Below are 21,285 nucleotides of genomic sequence, written 5' to 3'. Positions count from 1 at the left end.
AGTGTTCCTTCTGCCACTTTCCAAAGCTGCATTAAAAAGAAAGCCGCAATATTTAATGAAACACATAGGATGACGTTGAAACTTTTTCACCAACTAAAAGAGTGCATTTTCTCCCCCAGGGAAAACAAGATTGGGGATAGAAATTACCCCGCTAGAGCTGGGTCATACAAGACAGCATAAACATCAAGCTGAGAGCTGTCTTTTTTTAAATATGTCGCCTGCAACTGTCATAAGAAACCCTCTGCTAAGGGTGAAGTGCTATCTAGAGAAGTGACTTCATCAGAACAAGTCGTGTACAGTATTGGAGTCTTGAAGCCGACACAGAGATCAAACTGGCCCAAATCATATTAGGTGTTAAAACGAGAAAAGATTCTGCCACAAGTGAAACCATATCCAGAATAAGAGCATTTCTAATTAAACAGGCGTGCCTGCAAGCGAAACAGCTACACCATCCATATGTCCACTTCAACGATATTTCATTAGTTGCAATCTTCCTCACTCATCCTGGTCCTTAGCCAGTAATAGTCTATATCCATGAAACATGTCCAGGATTCTGTTGTTTCCTCTTTGCATTTTCACTCATCTTTTCCAATCCAGAGATTTCTCTTTCATACACATAATGTGCTACTGTCAGCACATAAGGACACATAGTCTGAAAATGAGACTGACATAAATATACAGAATATTGTATACAGAAGCAAAACGGTTCTGTTGTTGTGATGACACCCAACTGTATGGGAAAAAGTCAGATTTTTTTTTAAAGCAGTTAAAATCCTAGTCGTTAAATCTAAAAGGCATTCAGATATCCTAACCCTAAACATGCTGATAGACCTGTTATTTGCTCAGCTTCTGTGTGGGATGGTGGGATGAGGGAACAGAACCAGGAATCTCCAGCTTTGGAAAATTCAGTTTTTTTTAAGAACCAAGATCGGAAAAACCGTCCAAAACTCTGAATATGCTTAATACGTTATTGTAAAACTGGAAGACTGATTCAGTAGATCCATAAGAAACTGCTTTAGCTGAAAAATGTCCTAATGGTATATTCTGAATGTTTACACCTCGTTGCTTTGTTTAAGAAAAAGCAAGAAACGAAAAGAATGCCTGGTGTGATTTCTTTATACTGCAAACCCCCTCAATTCAAAGCTATCTTGTGCTAGCTGTTTGAGAAATAAAAATCGGGGGGGGGGGGGCGGGAAAAGCTTTCCGGTTGATGCAATTCCTTTTTTATCTCTTTGGATTTGTACCTACACGTTCTCTCTCTTAAGCGTTTGCCAAGCACTGTTCTGTGACTATGTTTTGGCTGGTTATTGAAATTAATGGCCCCTTTGCTAGCCCTACAGAAAACCTAAATGGCTTTTGATTCTCCCCCCCCCCCACCTCACAAGTCCTAGCTAGTTAAATCTCTGAACTTGCTCTCTCTCTTTTGCAGTTATTTTAACTAATCCCCTAATAATCTTCTATTGTGCCTTTATTGAAAACAGCAAAATTCAGGTTCCCTTTGATGCGATGGCATCTCAGACCTGTGTCAGTCGTCTTTAGTGGAAACGAGGAAAAAAGAATCTTTCAAAATTCACCAAGCCTGTCCAAAAATTTAGTTTAGGGTTAGTTTAGTTTCCTCTTTTAAAGACTTACAAAATCAGGTGAACTTGGGATATCACTGTAATTACAGATAGATTATTATTTTTTGCTTCCTTTATGTCTTTACTTGTATAAGTTGCTTATTGTCTGTTGTCTGTTGTATGTGTTTACTGGTTGTGTATGTCTGTTTCATGTATGTTTGTTTGAAGATGGATTAATAAAAATATTTAAAATATATATACAGTGGAAAACAATTCCACAATTCACACACATGCTCCTATGTTAAGTTATGACAGTAACTCAGCATAGAGCAACTGTGTGGCATGGCTATTTATGGTGACAAAGTTAAGGCTAATGTAGATTTCACAAACCACTTCATTAGACATGCCATTTTGAGAATTTAGAATAGATATAAATCTAAATTGTGTCCAAAAATACATTTCATGGCTATCACCACAAGAAGCATATTATAGAAAAGAAATGGTAATTAAGCAGAAATGGCTAACTTATGATGGCATTTTAGATTACACCAGGGAAAATTTAAAATAGAATCAAACTTGATATCAGAAGGATATATGTGTCAAGGGTTTTCACATGTACAATTAGTAGAAAGATTTAAAGTTGATAAAAGGATATAAGGTTTTGAACATGATAAAACTGTATTTGAAACTGAGTTATGTACTAATGATGAACATCTTATTGCTAAAATGTATAAAGTTTTGTTGAGATCTGAAACAGAAGATAAACAAGTTAAAGATTGTATGGTAAAATGGGCTAAAATCTTGGGTATAATAAACAAATGGAGCAATGGGAAAATATGTGGATGAAAGGGTTGAAATTTACATTATGTTATAATCTTAAAGAGAATTTTTATAAAATAATGTATCAATGGTATCTGTCACCAGAAATATTGTCAGAAATGTACAAAGGGATTTCAAATATATGTTGGAAACATGAACAACAAGAAGGGACTTTTTATCATCTTTAGTGGACATCTAATAAAGCTAAGAAATTTTGGACTCAAATACATATATTAATTCAGAAGATTTTGAAGATTAATATATAGTCAAAACCAGAGACATTTCTTTTGGGGCTGATGGATAAACAATTGGAAAAATCTCATGGATCTTTGTTTTTATGTATGGTAACAGCAGTGAGACTTTTATATGCTCAAACGTGGAAAGACTCGATATTACCTACGATGGAAGAACGGACGGTAAAGCTGATAGAGCTGGCTGAGATGTCAAAATTGACAGCTTTGATTAGAAAAAAGAAACTGACTAATTTTAATGCTAATTGGAAGTCCCTTTTGGACTTTTTGCAGAAACAGGAAAAAAAATTATGATATATGGATTTGATGATTAGTAAAATTAATAGATTATAGAAAAAAAATGAAAGTTAAATTGTAATCCTAGAGGAAGAGTTTAATGTATGTCTTACTTATATCTGCTGTAAAAGAAGTTGGAAGGCATTCTTCTTTTTAATTTCTCTTTTTCTTTCTTTCTTTCTTTCTTTCTTTCTTTCTTTCTTTCTTTCTTTCTTTCTTTCTTTCTTTCTTTCTTTCCCTTCCTTCCTTCCTTCCTTCCTTCCTTCCTTCCTTCCTTCCTTCCTTCCTTCCTTCCTTCCTTCCTTCCTTCCTTTCTCTGTACTTCTGTTCTCTTTTTCTTTACTCTTTCTTTTCTCCTATTAATTTCCTTAATTATTAGCTCATTAGTTTTTCTCTTTCTGTTTTTAAAATTTAATAAAGTTATTATAAAAACAATAATATAAAGCATAGAGCAACTGGGTGGAGAGGCATTGCTTCGAACTTTTGAAAGCTCAGTATCTTTCGGATAGGTTCTGTCTACAACTGTAATTCAGCATTAAGCAGAACTGGCAATGAAAAGCTGTCAAATCTGACTTCAGTCACATGCCCCCTTCATCGTTCTATAAATACTATATATGCATACTCATTCATTCAAGTGTCAGTGTGATAATACCCTGTCTCTTGTTTCATCTTTTCTGTAAAATCTCACGTTTGTAAAACTGAAAAGGTGAAATTTGACATGAAATTGCTATCATTCTGGACCCTGATTCAGAACTGGGAGACAGGATTGCTCTGTAGTTTCTTAAAGGTAAGAAGTCCTTCAACCTAGGGGCTATAGGCTTAGGGCAGAAAAATATGTCAACCGATACTTTCAGAAGCATATAGATAAAGAATAGCATGCATGCTATTTTTTAAAATCCCTCTGAGATAGCATCTGATTTTCTCAGCAGGTTGCAAGAGTGAGTTATTTTCCATTTGGAAATAGGAAGAGGTCTATGTGCTAGAAGCTTTCTGCAAAACGCGTGTGCTAAAGAGCAGACAATTCCATACTGGCTAAAAGAAGACAATTTTCCCCCCATAAAACTTTACCTATGACAACCACCATGTTCGTATTCAGACCGATTTAACATGGATTCCCAAATTAACCTTTCAGTTCCGGACAGCAACAACTCACTCTCTCATTATTTGGTAGCACAGTTGATTACAGCTGCCCATATTTTATTCTTTAACCATCTGTTCCAAAATGTCCCTCTTCCTATTGGTCAGTCTAAAAAGACTTTACGAAACAGGGACTGGTTTCACAGGAAGGGAGATACTGTAATTTTAATTATGCAAGTCCCTGGCATCTTGGTTACATAGCTCGTTGTGCATTCTGCCTTCTCAACACCGAATGGCTTGACCCTATTCTTCTTAGCTACTGATTTTAAATCTAGCTTTAAGACAATTAGAAATAAGCGATATTTCTGCTGCACAGTAGTCCCGAATTACTAAAATAGGACTCTGTATTTTACCTTTAGAATTTATAACTCACATCTAGCTCGATAGAAACCATTTTATTCTGACAGAGCCTACGTTATTAATTCTTAGAGACTAGCTTAGAAATCAGTTTACAAATGTATAGGAAAATGGGTCATCGTGTTAACGTTTTTCTATTTACTGTCACATACTGAAATTTTTAAAAAATTGCTTTTGCGTGACATACTTAAGTTTTCTAACTTTGTACAGGAGGAAAGGAATGAGTCATTGAGAGTCAGGCGGCATAAAATGTAATAAATTATTATTACTGTTGTTATTATTATTAGTAATAATAGTAGATGTTGTCCTATCCCCTTACAATTTTCTTGTTCAGTTTATGGATATTTTTGATTCTCTGTACCATCCCAAATAGTATTAAACTTTGAAGAAACTGTTAAAATTTGCAAGGAAGGTAACAGTATATTTTCCTGGCTGTTCCATATTGCTTGCTGAAGAAAGGAAAGAGAAAGGAAAAATTGAGGTGTGTAGTTAAGATTTCTTAAAAGTGAAATTGTGGACATGGACAGTGGAAAGGTGAAAGGGTCCCTCCAGTAAACTACTACTAGCTTTGTATTTTACGGTGGGTTACCAGATATCTGCTATCCCATTATCCTTCACCATTTTAACATGCAAAACAAGATGCAAAAGTCAGAGATATAAAAAACATGGGTGTATGGAAAACACAGCAAAAATATCTATCAGGACAAGCAAAAAATGATGCTTCCTAACCATTCCATCAGCTAGATGCCTAGTTCTTTAACAAAGACAGCCACACATCACCCTGGAAGGCAAGAACTTGGCTACTCTGTCAGTTAGGACAGAAGATGCCCTCTATGTGACTGTGGAGAGTCATAGAGTGATCTAGGAGAAGGAACGTGACAGCAGTTAGCAAAACATGAATTAAGCCCCGGGAAAGAAGACGTTAGAAAGAAACTTAAAGGGACACTCCCTTGACTCTCTTTGGTGTAAGAGTGTAATGGGATGTGAGAATGACCTTGGGAGACAGGAGGAAGAGCCACAGCCTAGACAACTGTCATGCAAAAGGTATCTCAGCCCACAAAAGGAAAAGGGAAGCATTTCAGAAGGGACCCTCCCTAGTTTTCTGGAAAGGAAAAGAAAAGGAAGGGAGAAGTGCTTTCAGACTTGCAAGACTGATGTCAGCCCTTCAAGGGAGTCCAGACAAGGAGCACAAACCATGAGTACTAACACTACCTTTATTTTAAGGTTACTGTAACAGAGTCTTGCAAGTCTTTTACAGGTAGCCCTCACTTAATGACAGTAATTGGGACTGGAATTTCCATCACTAAGCAACGTGGTTGTAAAGCACGAGGTCATGGGACTGCGCCACTTAGCAACGGAAAGTTCCAGCACTTCCAGTTGCCATTGTTAAGTGAATCCCGCAAAGTCATTAAATGCGATGTCACGTGGTTGCCATTGGCGACCTACTGCCGACTTCCCCATTGTTTTTGCTTGTTGGAAAGTAGCAAAGGAGGCCGCAAATGGCAATCACATGACTGCAGGACGCTGCGACCGCTGTAAGTACAAGGAGCAATCGTAAGTAGCACTCGTTCAGCACCATCGTAAGTTCAAATGATCACTGAAAGAGAGGTCATTAAACGAGGACTGCCTGTACTTTTTAGAGAACTAGGGAGGGTCCCTTCTGCGATGCTTCCCATTCCCCTTTTCCTTCTGTGGGCTGAGATATCTTTTGCATGACGATTGTCCAGTCTGTGGCTCTTCCTCCTGTCTCCCAAGGTCCTTCCCACAGCCCATTACAAAATGGAGGGAAGAGAAAATGCTGTCAGGCTTTCAAAACTAATGATGGCCCTTTGAGATAGGCCAGGTCATGAAATGGACTCAGTGAGAAAGAATAGGACTCTATTGAAACAGGCGTCATAACAGAATCTGAAAGCCTGACTGTGTTTTCCCTTCCCTCCCTCTCATACCCCAGAGAATTAGAGCAGGACCAGTCTGAGGTTCTTCTAAGGTTTTCTTTGTTTCCTGGACTTAAAGCATGTTTTTGTACAGGTTGTTGTAATAATCTCTGCATAGTTTCTCCAAGATCAGTTCTGTGCCTTTCTGCACCAACTGGAATAAGCAGCGTCATGACTGCAAAAGCTAATAAAGGAAGAGGGAAAAAGGAAAATCTTGCTCAAGGTGAGCTCCCGGTGACCTTGTGAATATGTCCATGAAGTTCTCTTGACAACGGAAGTGTAATTGTCTTCTCCTAACAATTGTTTTTCCCACTTCCCAGCGTAGCCTACAAGCCCAGGATTTCCTGACAGTCTCTTCACCGGGTCTGACCCTGCTTAACGTTTTGAGACCAGCCTCAATAGTGACAAAACGCTGTTTCTGTAAGAGTTTCACACAGACAGGGGCCAACTCTGAGGACCGAGAAAGGAAATTTTAATCAGGTAAACAGCCTTCTTGCATTTCCCAAAAGGAAAAGGTCTAAGAAAGAAAGAAAGAAAGAAAGAAAGAAAGAAAGAAAGAAAGAAAGAAAGAAAGAAAGAAAGAAAGAAAGAAAGAAAGAAAGAGAGGGAGGGAGGGAGGGAGGGAGAGAGAGAGAGAGAGAGAGAGAGAGAGAGAGAGGGAGAGGAAGGAAGGAAGGAAGGAAGGAAGGAAGGAAGGAAGGAAGGAAGGAAGAAAAAGAAAGAAAGAAAGAAAGAAAGAAAGAAAGAAAGAAAGAAAGAAAGAAAGAAAGAAAGAAAGAAAGAAAGAAAGTCACAAGCAGCAGCAAACAAAGAACCGATGCTGCTGAGCAAAACAGCAGGAATCTGAAAGTCTGGACCAGTGTTTCTCAGCGTTGGCAGCTTTCAGTTGGGTGGACTTCAACTCCCAGAATTCCCCAGCCAGCAAGTTGAAGCCCACCCATCTGAAAGCTGCCAACACTGAGAAGCACTGGTCTGGAAGAAGTGGAAATGCCCCAGAGGGGAGCGAAAAGGGTACTGGTCTCTTCCCTAGGAAAAAGCAGTGATTGTAGGCAAAACTGCTGGACTTTTCCAGGAAAAACAGGTGAAGCAGCTGAAGGAGAAAGGAGGACAGGTGGGGGGTACTGAAAGTCAGGATTAGCAGAGAGGGATCTCGAGATGAATTCTAACCTGGCGTTCCCCAGTTATGATGGAGTAGAGTCATAATTTTGGGCAATAGGAATGTTAGAGCTTCAGCAACACGGCTTTATACCGATTGTGAGAATTTAATACTTAACTATGTAGAACAACCAAAAAGAACAATCTCAAAAATGTATAGGCCAGTATTGCAGTTAGTAATCGGAGATCCACCCTATGCTTGGGATATTGAAAATATTGGAAAAAAATTGGAAAGAGGAGGTCCACCCCACGCTTGGGACACTGATCTTGGTAAACCCATACAGGGGACAAATTAGCAGGAATGATGGAAATCGGATGGATTCACCTCAGCTCAATTCATGCAAGAATTGCAGTGGAAGATTATGCACGACTGGACTTGACTCCAGTCAGATTGGCCCATCTATATCAAAATTATCCTTCCAAATGCTGGAGGGGTTGTCAAAAAAGAATCACATTCTTTCATTTGTGGTAGTCATGTGATAAAGTTATATCCTTTTTGAGGGGATAAGTATCATTACTAAATAAAAAACTGAATGCTCCCCAGAGTTGGGTTTACTGTATTTATTTACAGGACCAAATCTGAAGCTTAAAAATAAGGAGCTTATTATCTATTTCATTTTAGCAGCTAAAATAATAATTGCCCAACATTGAAAAACTCTAGATAATGTAACAATTGAGATGTGGATGAACAAGGGCTCTTCAATGGCCACATTAGAAATATCACAGACAAACTTAAAATAATGAGTCGTCATAGGCAGAGACCCCAATTCTACCAAATTTCGAAGGATTTTATGGTTTGGCTAATAGTAATTGACCATAACATGGTAATACTATCTTTCTACCTATCTATCTGGTAAATTTGTACATGTACGATATCTGTCTCTTTACTTATTGTACTTTTTAGTGGATATTTTTTGGTATCTTCTATATCGTTTTTCTCCATGCATCTTGGATTTATGTTAATTTAGTTACTTGATAATGTTTGCTAATTATAATAAAAAAAGAAAAGATAGCCTACTAAAATATAGTGTAATTTCTGTAAAATATAAACTAAATCACGAAACACGCCAGGGGCCCCTGGGGAATGCCAGCTCCCGAATAGTCCAAAAGTCACCCCATGGTCATTTTTAATGTGACAAATGGGGAACATTATTAAATGCATGGCTGGGGAGTGAAGATATTAACGCTTAAGTTTCCTTCCTTCCTTCCTTCCTTCCTTCCTTCCTTCCTTCCTTCCTTCCTTCCTTCCTTCCTTCCTTCCTTCCTTCCTTCCTTCCTTCCAAATGTTTTTATGCCACTAGGCATTTGACAAAATACAATTACCATAATTTGCAGTACACTTCTGGAATATAACCTACTCGTATGCAATCAAATCACACAATAAATTCATCCTAATAATTTCAATGAAATGTCAGCGAAATGAAGTTTTAGTTCTTGTACCACCACTATATATACACACACACACACACGCATATAGACAGGTATATATAGACACACGTATAGACACACCAACACACACATATATATTTGAAGCACCAGCAGGCAGTTGATTCTTCCTGTATTGCTAAATTACAGCTTCCTGTGTATTCTGGCAAGTCCTGCTGTTAGAAATAGAGGGATGTGTGTCTCGAAAGGACAATTGATTTTCTGTGATAATGTGATTAATACCCATTTTCCTGCTCAGACTGAACGTTTACAAGCTGCATCTCTTCCATCTGATTGCTTTTTTTTACAACCCCCCACTAAATGCTTTTCCCTATAAGGTACGTGGTTTTTACAATGCATATTTGCCAGCTGCGATAACACGGGCCGTACTTCAAGGGGGGAAGCTGTAGATCAACCGAGTCTGGGAGGAGGCAAACAAGTTTATGAGAAAGGGATTGATCTTTCCCCTGCGCCTACTACATTACAGTCATTATCAGTTACCTGATCTCAGTGAGAAATAAAAGTAGGTAGGGAGTAGAAGGGAAAAATCAGTTCCTGGGTAGGAATAAGGACAGAGTCTGGCTGCATTAGCCATCCTTAAACGCAGATGGTTTTATTTCATCTTCTTCTAGTTCAGTGTTTCTCAACCTCAGCAACGTGAAGATGTGTGCACTTCAACTCCCAGGATTCCCCAGCCAGCTATGTGAAGACCCTGCTCTCTGGAGAACGCTCTGATGCTGGGAAAGGTGGAAGGAAAGAGAAGAGGGCGACCAGCAGCAAGGTGGAGAGACTCATAGTGGCAACAGGTGCACTGTTGGGAGACCTGAAGGACCAGGTTAGGGACAGACAGTCATGGAGAAGGTCTATCCAGTAGGAAAGCACAGAAAGGGCCATAATCTTAGGGCTTGTCTCCACTTGTAATTTATCCCAGCATCCTCCCATCCTGACAACCCCGACCTTTCCTCTCAGTTATACTACTCTCATCTCATGCTCAGCCCATGAGTTAAACAACCCTATGTTGTCACTATGTGTATTGGACTAAAAGTAGTCTTCTTCCTTTAAAGCAGTGCTTGTCACATTTGGCAACTTTAAGAGGTGTGGACTTCAACTCCCAGAATTCCCCAGCCAGCATGCTCTGTTCCGGTCATTCACCAGACGCATCTGCAGCGGTTTCTCTCTTGCCCTCTCCATCCGCGTTATGTTTCCTGAGCTCCTTTCATATCCATCACCTCTCCCACCCCTCTTTTAGAAACCGAATTCTCTCTAGGCTTCCCACCAGGGACAGGAGTGGAAAGCAGACCTCGACCATTTCATCTGGAGAAGAAGAGGGAGACCGTATGCACAATTCCATATTAGTTCTGCTCTGTAAGCGGGTCAGCGGGCGTCTTTCTCTACCAGCTAGCCCTTCAGGACTGTGGGATCCTGCAGACAATAAGGGATGTTGAATGGAGTTTTTGTCAGTTTCTCAGTATTTGTCAATTTCAATCATTTCATTTCCCGCACCCTTGTTCAGCTAGTCAGTTTCACTCACTGTTTCTCAACCTCGGCAGCTTGAAGATGTGTGGACTTCAGCATAGCTGGCTGGGGAATCCTGGGAGTTGAAGTCCACACATCTCCAAGTTGCTGAGGTTGAGAAACCCTATTCTAGTTCCTCAGTTACTATAATGAACAATATTGGTTGCTTAAGATCTCAACAGGCTCCTGTCTTATTTGCATACCTTTTTCCATGTTGTGTTATAGTCCCTTTAGTAGTTAAGGAGGAGGACCTTGGTTTAATCCACCCTCCTCTGCAGAAGCTCTGGGGCAGTTGCACTCTCTCAGACTGACCTCTCCTGCAGTATCGTTTTGGGAGGAAAAGCATAATGTCAACCTAACCAAGATTTGCAGGGCAGACTTGCCCCTAGGATGCGAGGAACCTGATGCTGTAGCCCGCAGTCCCTCTGATGCACTTTTGATAGCAACTTGCACCCCGTCTTGTAACTCGGCTTGCGCCTGTTTGGAGGATAATCATGTTTGCTCTATGTTGCACCTTGGTATCTTGAGATGAGCGGCCGAGCTGCTTACAGCTGCCCTTGCTTGCACAGGAAAATATTGTCTTAATTTTAGGGTTTTATAACTATGTAAAAACGTGTTGTGCTTTTTATGCAGTTTGATATCCTTCGGTCGTAGGCGGTCATTGACTTCCATAAAGTTATACTGCCAGCAACAAATTGCAACTTTGATAAAGTGGGAGAGCAACAATCCACAGGACATCACTTTTATGAGCCACAAAGCTCATAAAAGGACCCTGTACCTGAAGGACTCAGGTGTGTGCACGCCCACGCGTGTGCAAACACACACATAAGCCCTTGTTAAATTCATCAACAGTGATTGCTTACTACATACAGGCCTATGAACGGTCAAATAAGCATTGCATTCTGTAGCATCTGCAGCCAAATCAGTTATTAATGCCCTCTCCAAAACTACAGAGAAGACGTGGCTGGGTGTTTGGTTCTGGCACTGTATGTTCTGCAAACCCCACTTTTGCTTATGGCTTTTATCAGCCACGATTTATGGCTTACTAATGGGAATGTGCCCAAGTTTTTCAGTCATGACTTAGGGCTGACCGCTCTGTATGAATCCAGTCACAGCTGTTTGCAAACTATTGTCCATGGCTAAAGAAGTTATGCCACCGGGCTACGGTTTGTAAACCATGATTTCCAGCTTAGCAAGTGGGGTGAGCCAACTGCAGTTTGCAAACCATGATTTACAAGCCCGGGGGCTGAGTGGATCCAGCTGCTGTGCTTCGTCAACCCGTGTTGGAGTTCAGCCAGAGGGTGCACAAACGGTGGTGCATGGCCCTAACTTGCACACCAGGATTTATGGGTTGGGCGCACGTAAGCGGGGCGGCTCAGCTCCTTCCCCCGTTGCGCGGGGGCGGGCCGGGGGCGGCTCCCGAGCAGCCCGGAGGGCGGGCAGGAAGGGCGGAGGAGGCAGAGGAGGCGGCAGCAGCGGCGGTCAGGGGGATGGCAGCGCCCTCTCGGCTGCGCGCGGGGAGAGGCGGCGCCGGTAAGGAGCCGGAAAGGGCGCAGGGCAAGGGGAGGCCTCTGGCCATGCGCAGAGTGCAGCCCTTCCTTCTGCAGTGCCCCGGGGCTCCGGGAAGGGGCTGGGCTGGAAGCCAAGCGGGGCCCGGTGAGACGTCCCCGGGCTGGGAAGTCGAGCGGGCACCCGCTTGGAGCCCGGAAAGTGCACCTCGCGGGCGCTGCCGTGCCCCGCAGTCGCTCTGCAGCCCCGCCGAGGAGGGGCCCCCGGGGCGAAGCTGGGGGCTCAGCTCTGGCTTTGCAGGCAGGGGCCCCTTCCGCCGGCGCGGAGCGAGCCGGCCCTGAGCGCAGAGCTGGGCGCGGTTCTCCAAACACCTGCGGCCGCCTTGCCCGGGCCGAAACCACGAGGAGCAAGCCACCGTGGCCAAATCAAAGCCACGGAAGCCAGGTTGCACGTTAAGGCATGAAGAGGCCGTCGCGCTAAGCCACAGGGGGGTGGTTTGGCCTTGGAGGGTTGTGCGCGCAGGGCTGTTGCGCGCCTCATTCTTTCTTCCTCCAAATCCGTTGTTATAAATTGTCCTTGAGATTTTTTTTAATGGGAAGCATATACCAAGGCTTTAAAGAAGTTGATAAAATCAGGGTTTATACACTAAGCTATCGTAGGGTTAGGATATAATAGGATGCTGAGCGAATCTAACTCCTGGGCTTTCTAAATGGCGAGGTAGCGTATTTGAACCCAGATCATTGTGGTTTATTTACTTTCGCTAAGTAAACCAAGTCTTAGCCTGATTTGTAACCCTGGCAAATGTGGTTTGTCATCTTGGGTTTATGGCTTCGTCCATTGCTTGAAGTCCACAAATTAAGGCTTATTCAGCAAAGCTGAAAACAAATCTGGTTTATGGAGATGTGTAAATCTTGCCACAAGCTTCTGTTTAGTTGCAAAGGCAACATTTTGGAGGTGCAAGTTAGAACACTGTAGTTCGGCGACCAATCTTACCCAGACCATATTGCCAACCACAGATGGCAAGGAGCGTTGATATTCTTATTTTTTCCTGTGAAGAATTTTTATAGAATTTGCAGAAAATAGCTCCATGTTTTTTGGGGTGGGGGTGGGGAGTGGGGCGGTTGTACAAATAAAACCCTAAAAATTCATGGGATTCTTGTGGCTTCTCCTGAGGCTTTTGGTAAGAGATGGCCTTGCAGCGTTTTTGAGTAAGTCCACATTTGGTAACAATTAAAGGTCTGTGTCCTTTTAAGTTATGTTTATTAGTTTGTAACAGATGCTGTTTAGAAACGCAATGCTTTCGAATGGGCTGTGCGTTTAGCCTGTTTGCCTCCCCTTCAGTCCATCTGAAGCCTAAAGATGCAACATGGTTTATGCGAACTTGAAACAATTTTTGCTCTGAAAGCAAACTTCGGCTTGTCTTGTTTTCGTTTCCTTAAGTCCGGCTGGTAATAATTCCTTTCCCCTCTTTGCCATTTCCTACTTAATCATGTTTTGAAGGCTTGTCAATCCTGTACAATCAAAGCTCTTTCTCCCTTTTTTGATTGCAACAATGAATTTTATTCTTGTTAAAAAAACAGGGTATTAAAGCAACGTTATAATTAACTGAGGTGCATAGAAGTAACAGTAAACATTCTAGTTCTGTCGACAACAGGGTTTTTCAACCTTGGCAACTTTAAGATGCGTGGACTTCAACTCCCAGAATTCCCTAGCCAGCCATGCTGGCTGGGGAATTCTGGGAGTTGAAGTCCACGTACCTTAAAGTTGCCAAGGTTGAAAAACACTGGTCTGCGAATAGGACTGGGGATGGCGATGTTTTCCTTTCCTTTGATTCTTTTGGATTCTACTTTTTTGCCAGATGGATTCAAGAAAATTCTTAATTTGATTTGAACCATTGGGGGGAGATGGGCGGGGATAAATTTAATTAATTAATTAAATAAATAAATAATAAACTTTGGGCCCCTGAACTGGATCTGGAACCGACTTCACATTTCCTGTTTAATGACTGAGTTCACATATGGTATTAAATCGTGGTTTATTTGTTCATTGAAGGAATCACAATCGGCGGGGTACACAATGTACGGTAAGCCGTAAACCCTGTTTTCATATCACAGCGGTTGGTTTCTGGCTTAGCAAGCTGTAAAAAAAAAAAAAATCTAAATTCTGGGTAGTATCATCATGAATCTAGCCTTTACTTCTTGTACTGATTGACTGTATCTGTTTTGTACTCTTCGCCCCATGCTGAAAAGTAAAAACACCAGTATGAATTTTTCCATGATAATCTGACCATTAATAGTGTATCGAAATTGTATTTTTGATTCCTCTTTTTTGGTACTTGGCGTTTTCGATCTGATCAGATTTGTCGTTTGTATTACTGCTTGTTATTGTTTTACTCTGGGCAATAACAGCATTTTTTTCCTCGGCTGGATTTATTTTACAAAATGAACTGCAACTGTAGTGTTTACTTTGTAAAGATAGTTTGGTGTCCCTACAACCTGTTTTATGCAGCCAAAGAGTTACATAAATTCGCTGGAATTCCAGTGAAATCAGCCATGCTGGATTCATTCCAACTTAATTTGAAATTTTAATTTTTTTTAATCTGTCGCTTCTTTTAATATGTGGTATTATTCTTGGAGACGGTGTTCATGATTTGCGTGAAACAGCTTTCCTAATAAGGAAGTGTTAAAATTAAAACCAACTTGAGGGCCAGTTGATGGCTAAATTATGATTCAGAAGTATTTAGCGTCTTTTGTTCTTGGCTGGAAGACCTTGAAAAGGATCTATAAGATTTATTTTGCCCATTGAAACAGATTCCTCTGGGCCATTTTGATATTCGTCATGGAAAAGAAGTTTCCCACACCCTGGATATATATGCTCTGAGTGAGTCACAGAATTGCTTTGCTATAGGGCAGTGTTTCTCAACCATGGCCACTTGAAGATGGGTGGACTTCAGCTCCCAGAATTCCCCAGCCAGCCATGCTGGCTGGGGAATTCTGGGAGCTGAAGTCCACCCATCTTCAAGTGACCAAGGTTGAGAAACACTGCTCTAGGTGGCTTAATTGACTTGTTTGATTAGGGAGGGAACAAAACTACTTTTATGAAAGACTGGAAACCCTTTATGGACTTTTTGCTGAAAATGGATAAAAATGAATGGGTGATTTCTGGCTTTACTGATTAGAAAGAGCTGTATATGTGAAGAAGGGAACGATGTTATTTAATTTCGAAGAGGGCAAATGGTATTAAGTATGAAACTATGGTTTCTAGCTTGCGTAGATCCTGACAGTATGTCTAACTGTTGTAAAGAAGATCAGAAGTTGCTTCTTTAAGTATTTTCCCCCTTTTTCTTTCTATTGTTTTCAACACTCTTTTCTCTTTCTCTTTCTCACTCATATATATATATATGTGTGTGTGTGTGTGTGTGTGTGTGTGTGTTTATCTTTTAACTTTGTGTTTATCTTTTAACTTTGTAAAAATTTTCTTTAATAAAAATTATATATTTTAAAAAAAATACTGCTATAGGGTTATTAAGTCACATAAACTTTCCTTAAATATCTTCTTTGTGCAAATCAGGCCTTTCCATATTTGAAGGACTGCTAAGCAACATATTATTTATATATATAGAATTCCATCACTGGTGAATATACCTGGTGCTCACTATATTTTGCCCATCTTCCTTTTGAAGTCTGTTTTACTGGAATGTTTATACAGGCAGTCCTCGGCTTACAACGACAGTTGGGACTGGAATGGCTGTCTCTAAGCAACATGGTCATAAAGCATGATGTCATAGGACCGTGTTGCTTAGTGACAGCATTTTGAGCAGTCCTGGTTGCTGTCATTAAGCGAGGACCTTCCGAGGAAGTGTGACTATGACTTCCGACTTCCTGCTGGCTTCCTCATTGACTTTGCTTGTGGGAAGCCAGCAGGGAATGTCGGAAATCATGATCACATGACCTCAGGGATGCTGTGACGGCCAGAACTCCGAGGACCAGTCATAAGTCTCCCTCATTCAGTGCTGTTGTAATTTTGAACAGTTGCTGAATGAACCGACATGACCTGAGGACTACTGTCTGTATTTCTGCAGACCTTCCCTTAGCCTGTTGATGTTTCCTTGTTGGGAAGTTGATGCCTTGGCTCTTTGAAGATCCACACTCTGAGAATGACTTTGTGGTTCTTTTATAGCAGAGTTTGGTGACTGGCAGCTGTGAAGCTCTGGTGGCACCACCAGAGTTTAGCAGCAGACTACAAAAAATTGGTAGCCAATTTTTAGGCAAGTTGTAGAGAAAATCTATTTGTTAAGCTTTAAGACACTCCTATGCTGCCAATGCTGCCACCTTTTCTTTCCCCAGACCCTCAGAAGCAGCGTTATGCATGCCAGTCTGTGATTGTCATCACTTCTGCTGAGTTGAAATGCAGAAAAGAGGGAGTGAAAAGCAGAGACTCGCTCTGAGCTGTTGCAAGTCCTACAGTTACCCCCCCACCCCTGGAAAGCAAGCAAACATACAAGGTCTGGTATTTTTTATGCCAATCTGACTTCTCCAAAGCAAGGAAGACATTGGCAAAATACTTGTCAGTTTCACCCACCTCCTTTGCTCTGTGCTACCCAGGGAGAGCTGCAAAGCTGTCAAGCTGGCATTGCCCTCATAGGACCTGGACCTTAGCAGCTAGGAGAAAAGGTGAAATGAGAGTTCCTTCCAAAGAGAAGCAGAGCCACAGCACCTAAAATTATATATATTTATGTTTTTAATGTTTGTCGTGAGTCACCCAGAGTTCCCCCATTGGGGGGAGATGGGCAGGTGAGAAATTTAATAAATAAAAAAATAAAAATAAAAACACTGTATGGTCCTTTGAACTCCTGCGTGGCAGAGGCAGAAATACTTCATTTCATTTCTCCAACGCCACTATCCTCATGGGCACACTGAAGCCCACAAAGGCTTTCCAACTGGTGCAGAATCTTCTTGTGGGAGTGCTCTGAAACATGGTTTAAAACCTTAAGAAAAACTTTCACATCCCCCATGATACCTCTGAAAGCCACCCATTCAGAAAATTATGCGTCTCTTCCCTGTGTTGTAGCATCATCTCTCATCTTTCAACGCACCCCCCCCCCGTCTCCAGGAGTGGCTCCTGGCTGTTGAACCTTCTCCTGCTTGGGAGATGCAACACGCACTGTAATTTTGCTTGTATAATAACCTATGGTCAGTTCTTAAAAGAAATCTGCCTTACGGGGAGACTGACAGATCACTGTCGTGATTGTTTACAGCCACTTTGTTTTTCCTTGTGGGATTTCACTTCAAAGCCACTTGGCTTTTGTTGGCTTGTATTTGTGGCATTGAAAAAAAAATACATTCTTTGGGTTGTAGAATATTTCTGACTTTGCTTCAGCCCAGGCTATCTTGATGGTGATGAAATCTAAGCCTGCGGTTTTGAACAGGCAGAATTTCACTTCAGGACAGGGAAAGACATGCTACAAATGCTTGGTGGTGTAGCTTTTTATATCCCCATGGTTTTAATCACGTTCGTCGCATTTCTGTGTTGATATAACCACACGGGCTGGGTTGGAACCACGTGGTAGGCTAAAATGTAGTTGGCTTTTTGTGTGTCAAGGATACTGTGTGGCTAGTCATTTGGCATATCCCCATTTGACAGCTGAATCTCAACCCAGGGCCCTCCAGATTACCTCTCCCATCTTCTACAGCTGTTAGGGGAGGGTGACAATTTTTTTTTCTTACTTTTTCCACTGACTCCATGAAAATGGTTGGAAATGTAATGCTTAGCAATGCGGTGGGGTTTTTTTGGGTGTATTCTAGAACATCCCAGAGATTGGCTGGAAGCTTATTAACCGTTCTCCAATGAGAACATGAGTTGTAAACATGATTTTTCTTGCAATATCACTGGTGTGATAATGTGTAACTTGTGTATCCCTAGGATAGGGATGGGCGATCTGTAGCCCCCAAGCCTAATATACTTTTTAGAAAATGGAAAGCATCTATTTCAGAGATAACTTTGCTATGCCTACAAAACCCGGGGCCCTGAAATATCTAAAAATTAAAATAGAGCCTCTGAAAGTAGGAACTAGGAAAACTCTGGCGGCATGTTTTAGTCTTTCTTCTGGCCAGGAATTAGAAGAAAAACAAGCTCTGTTGATGCCCTCTCCTACCAGGGGCTAGAATAATTGCAGAATCAACATGGCTTTGAGAGATCATCTTGTAAAATAGTCCTTCCTGAGCTGGGAACCTTCTGATGTATGGATGTCAATTCCCACAACTTTATAGCAAACTTCATCATTGCTGAGATTTCTAGGTTGATGTGTACACCTTGGGAGGGTGCCCAGATAGGAGCAGGACTGCCCTCATACTGTAAGCAAACGAACGGGGGTAGCTGCATGCTATACATATCATGTAGCATGTAGCTTAATTAGTGGCCTAATTATTAATTCAGATATATTAAGCAAAGATGTGGTTTCAGGAGAGGTCTGTAATGCTGGGAAAGGTGGAAGGAAAGAGAAGAGGATGACCAAAAGCAAGGTGGATGGACTTAGTTACAGAGGTGATGGGTGCACCGTTGGAAGACCTGAAGGATCAACCAGCCTTCCTAGAGAAGATCTATCTGCATAGTTGCTAAGAGTCAACACCGACTTGATGGCACATAATCTAATTATTAATATAGTACAAATGAAATTGGGTAACTAGAGGTTGCCCACCATCTGTCAAATTAGAAATGAACTGATTTCTGTAACTGACTTTAATTTTTTCAAGTAGTTATGTCTAAGAAGCCCATCTATTCATGCTTGAAGATTTGAGACCACCTTAACACAGTTTATTTTCCCCTTACAATCTAGGGTAAATGAAGTATATATTGTTGAGCTCCATGGCTTAAAATATTTACAACTATTCCGATTAAAATAATTTCTAAATATACCAGTAATTAAATGTCATGTTTAAACCCACACTATTCAAGAACATGATGATGTTCTTCATCACCTTGATTTTTACCCTGAGCAAAAATTTAATTTCAGCTACTTTTTACTACTGAAAAAATGTCTTTGGAGATCCTTAAGCAGCATATAACATTTCACATAGCATATTTTTTTTCCCCTAGTTTTGTTTAATAACTATCTCACCAAGCGTGCCGTATAGGTCTCAGCCCATCCTGTTTTTCAGGACGTGTTCTGATTTGCAATTTTCAACCACAACATTGTTGAAATGTGGCTGTTCTACGGCAGGTGCTTAACAGATTTTTCGAAGAAAATTGATTGGTAGACAATGTGTACCCAAAGCATGACTTGCAGATCCCATTGTCTGCCGAGCGGGTCCTGTTCGCACGCAGGACAGGGCAGCTGGTTTGGGGTGTCATGAAAAGGCAGCGAATGTTTAGTTACTCATTTACGATTCCTGCACTTTGATGGTGGGAGGGACGGAGATGAACCGTTTCAGGTCATTTCTGCTGCCGGGAGCAAAATCACATCTGTCCTGGGGTGCTGTCAACCTTGAGTTGTGAGTATACAGCTGAGGCACGTTTCTACTTTCTACGCCAGGCAGCCAAATATTCTGCTCCGATGAAAACCAGTGAACTAGCTGCAGAGGTCCCATTTTAAACTGAAACCCGCTTTTATCGAGGTTTTCTGTAAACTTTAGTTAGGAGAAATCAATTTTGAATGATCTGATGGAGGGATTTTTCCTTCCTTTTCCTTGCCCTTGGTAACAGAAAAGATCGAGAGGGTGCCCAGTGCCGTAAAAAAATGCACGTTATTTCCTTTGCATTAAACAGGAGCCTTTCCTCGCCAGCGTGAACGGAGCTAATGGCTCTGTGTAAAACGGAGCCAAGGCTGCTATCTACTGGCCAAGATCTTTGTTGACATTGCGGCTGCAGAATCGGGACATGTGACGTCCAGTCCCGTCCTGACCTTGTTTACCAACTTGGGTTATTTAAGATGGCAGAGTCTCTCTCAGCTTTGCAGAAATGCAAGAGCTCGAATGTCTGGAATCTCTCCAACCCAGGCGGCCTCTTGTTCTAAATTTACTCACCGGATGGCTATATGGTACCTTTTCTTTGGTGGCAGAAGACCACCCCTCTAGTTTCATGTTTTACAACTCTACCTCCACCCCCCACCCTTTGTTAATCATCTTTCTATAAGTTTGTTGTTTTTTAAAATCACACCGGTGTGGGCTTATTGTAACTTTCCAACAGAATATCCTCTTTCTATATCACTAGGGAGAATAGCTTTTTTTTTTTAATGCAATCCAGCTGTTTAAATTCAGTAATGTTTTGGACTCTCCAGCTCCTGGGGGGGGGAGAGAAGGGACCCCTTTGTAGAAAGTAGCAAGTAGAAGAGTAATGCTGACCATTTTTCACAAGTTTTTACTTTGTACTTGCTGGAACGCCTCCCCTCTTGTCTGGCTGATAGATGAAGCGAGAACAAGTGTTGGTCTGCCTCAACAAAATACATCAGTTTATAAAGATAGCATAAATATGAAAATAGCGTGGCTATGCTACGTTTTTTTCCCCTTGCAACTCTTTTAAACAGAAGTCCAATAGGTAGATTAATCTCCCGTCTTACATTTGAGAAAGCTGGAAGTGCTGCACAATTCTGACGCCTAGATTTAAAAGTAAATAAATGTATGTCACTAATACAGATACAAGATTTTTTCCCCCCCTAACAACCAACAGAGCTGTAATTTTTTGCTTCAGTCCAGCTAGATTCCCCTGCAAAAGGAAGCTGGCTTCAATAAAACATGAATGAAATTCTTGGGTTTTTGGGTGGGGCTATACACTGAAGATATTAGCTGGCAAGAATTAAAAATAAAAGATAGTTCTGGTTAAGGTTTGGCCCTGTGATGTTTTTCCATCTTTTTAGGTAGATGGCTCATTGTTGGGTTCGTTCAAATGAATGATTGTAGAGAAGACTTGTTCACTGGACGTCTCTGGAATTTAAAGTGAATTTTGAATTCTTGGCAGAGTTTTTATGAGGGTGAGAGATGCTATATCTAGGATTCAAGCATTACTGGGAAAGAATACAGTGTGCTGTGTGGAACGCTTTGTATCTTGCTGTTCATGGAAGCGCGTGCCTTGTCAACTTCAATCTGTGCATAAAGATGTTAAAAATAAGATTGCTGTTAATCCTACAGGGCATTCCTCCACTCAGAAATATGTCAGCGCACTGAGTAATAATGATGTCTCCTTTCTTTTCCTCATGTAGAACGGGTACCCTTTCCCTTATATAGTTATTTGACAGGCTTTGAAGAGAGCCATTTACAGTCTTTCTATCTCTCTGTCCAAGGAAGATACCAAGAGTTGGTTTTTGTTTTGTGAGGGAATCGAAACAACAACTGTAATGAGAACCTTGGAGACCGT

General features: G+C 41.3%; 1 protein-coding gene and 1 long non-coding RNA gene across 8 annotated transcripts in view; both read left to right on the top strand.

The window, feature by feature from the left end:
- Nucleotides 1-3,550: 3,550 nt before the first annotated feature.
- LOC148216142 (uncharacterized) lies at nucleotides 3,551-10,681 on the top strand. The gene is made up of 3 exons (XR_015795868.1): nucleotides 3,551-3,692; nucleotides 6,654-6,813; nucleotides 9,546-10,681. It is a non-coding gene; the product is annotated as an uncharacterized LOC148216142 (long non-coding RNA).
- A 1,149-nt stretch (nucleotides 10,682-11,830) lies between these two features.
- LOC103048924 (protein FAM169B) overlaps nucleotides 11,831-21,285 on the top strand; it is a 100,274-nt gene continuing 90,819 nt past the window's right edge. For 5 of the 7 annotated variants that reach the window (XM_088139183.1, XM_025167497.2, XM_088139182.1 and 2 more), the window contains exon 1: nucleotides 11,831-11,961. In XM_088139183.1, coding sequence (XP_087995309.1) covers nucleotides 11,919-11,961 — 43 coding nt within the window. In that variant the 5' untranslated portion in view covers nucleotides 11,831-11,918. Of the gene's footprint in view, nucleotides 11,962-12,016; nucleotides 12,382-19,264; nucleotides 19,428-21,285 lie in introns of those variants that run through there. The other 2 variants (XM_025167494.2, XM_025167493.2) reach the window with 2 other exon arrangements.

This window comes from Python bivittatus, unplaced genomic scaffold (assembly GCF_059951505.1).
Source record: "Python bivittatus isolate LINGU-HERP-01145 unplaced genomic scaffold, Pbiv_v1 ctg000210_np1212, whole genome shotgun sequence".
NCBI classification, from domain to species: domain Eukaryota; kingdom Metazoa; phylum Chordata; class Lepidosauria; order Squamata; family Pythonidae; genus Python; species Python bivittatus.
Note: the sequence above shows the minus strand (reverse complement) of the source record. Positions and strands in the feature narration are given on the sequence as shown.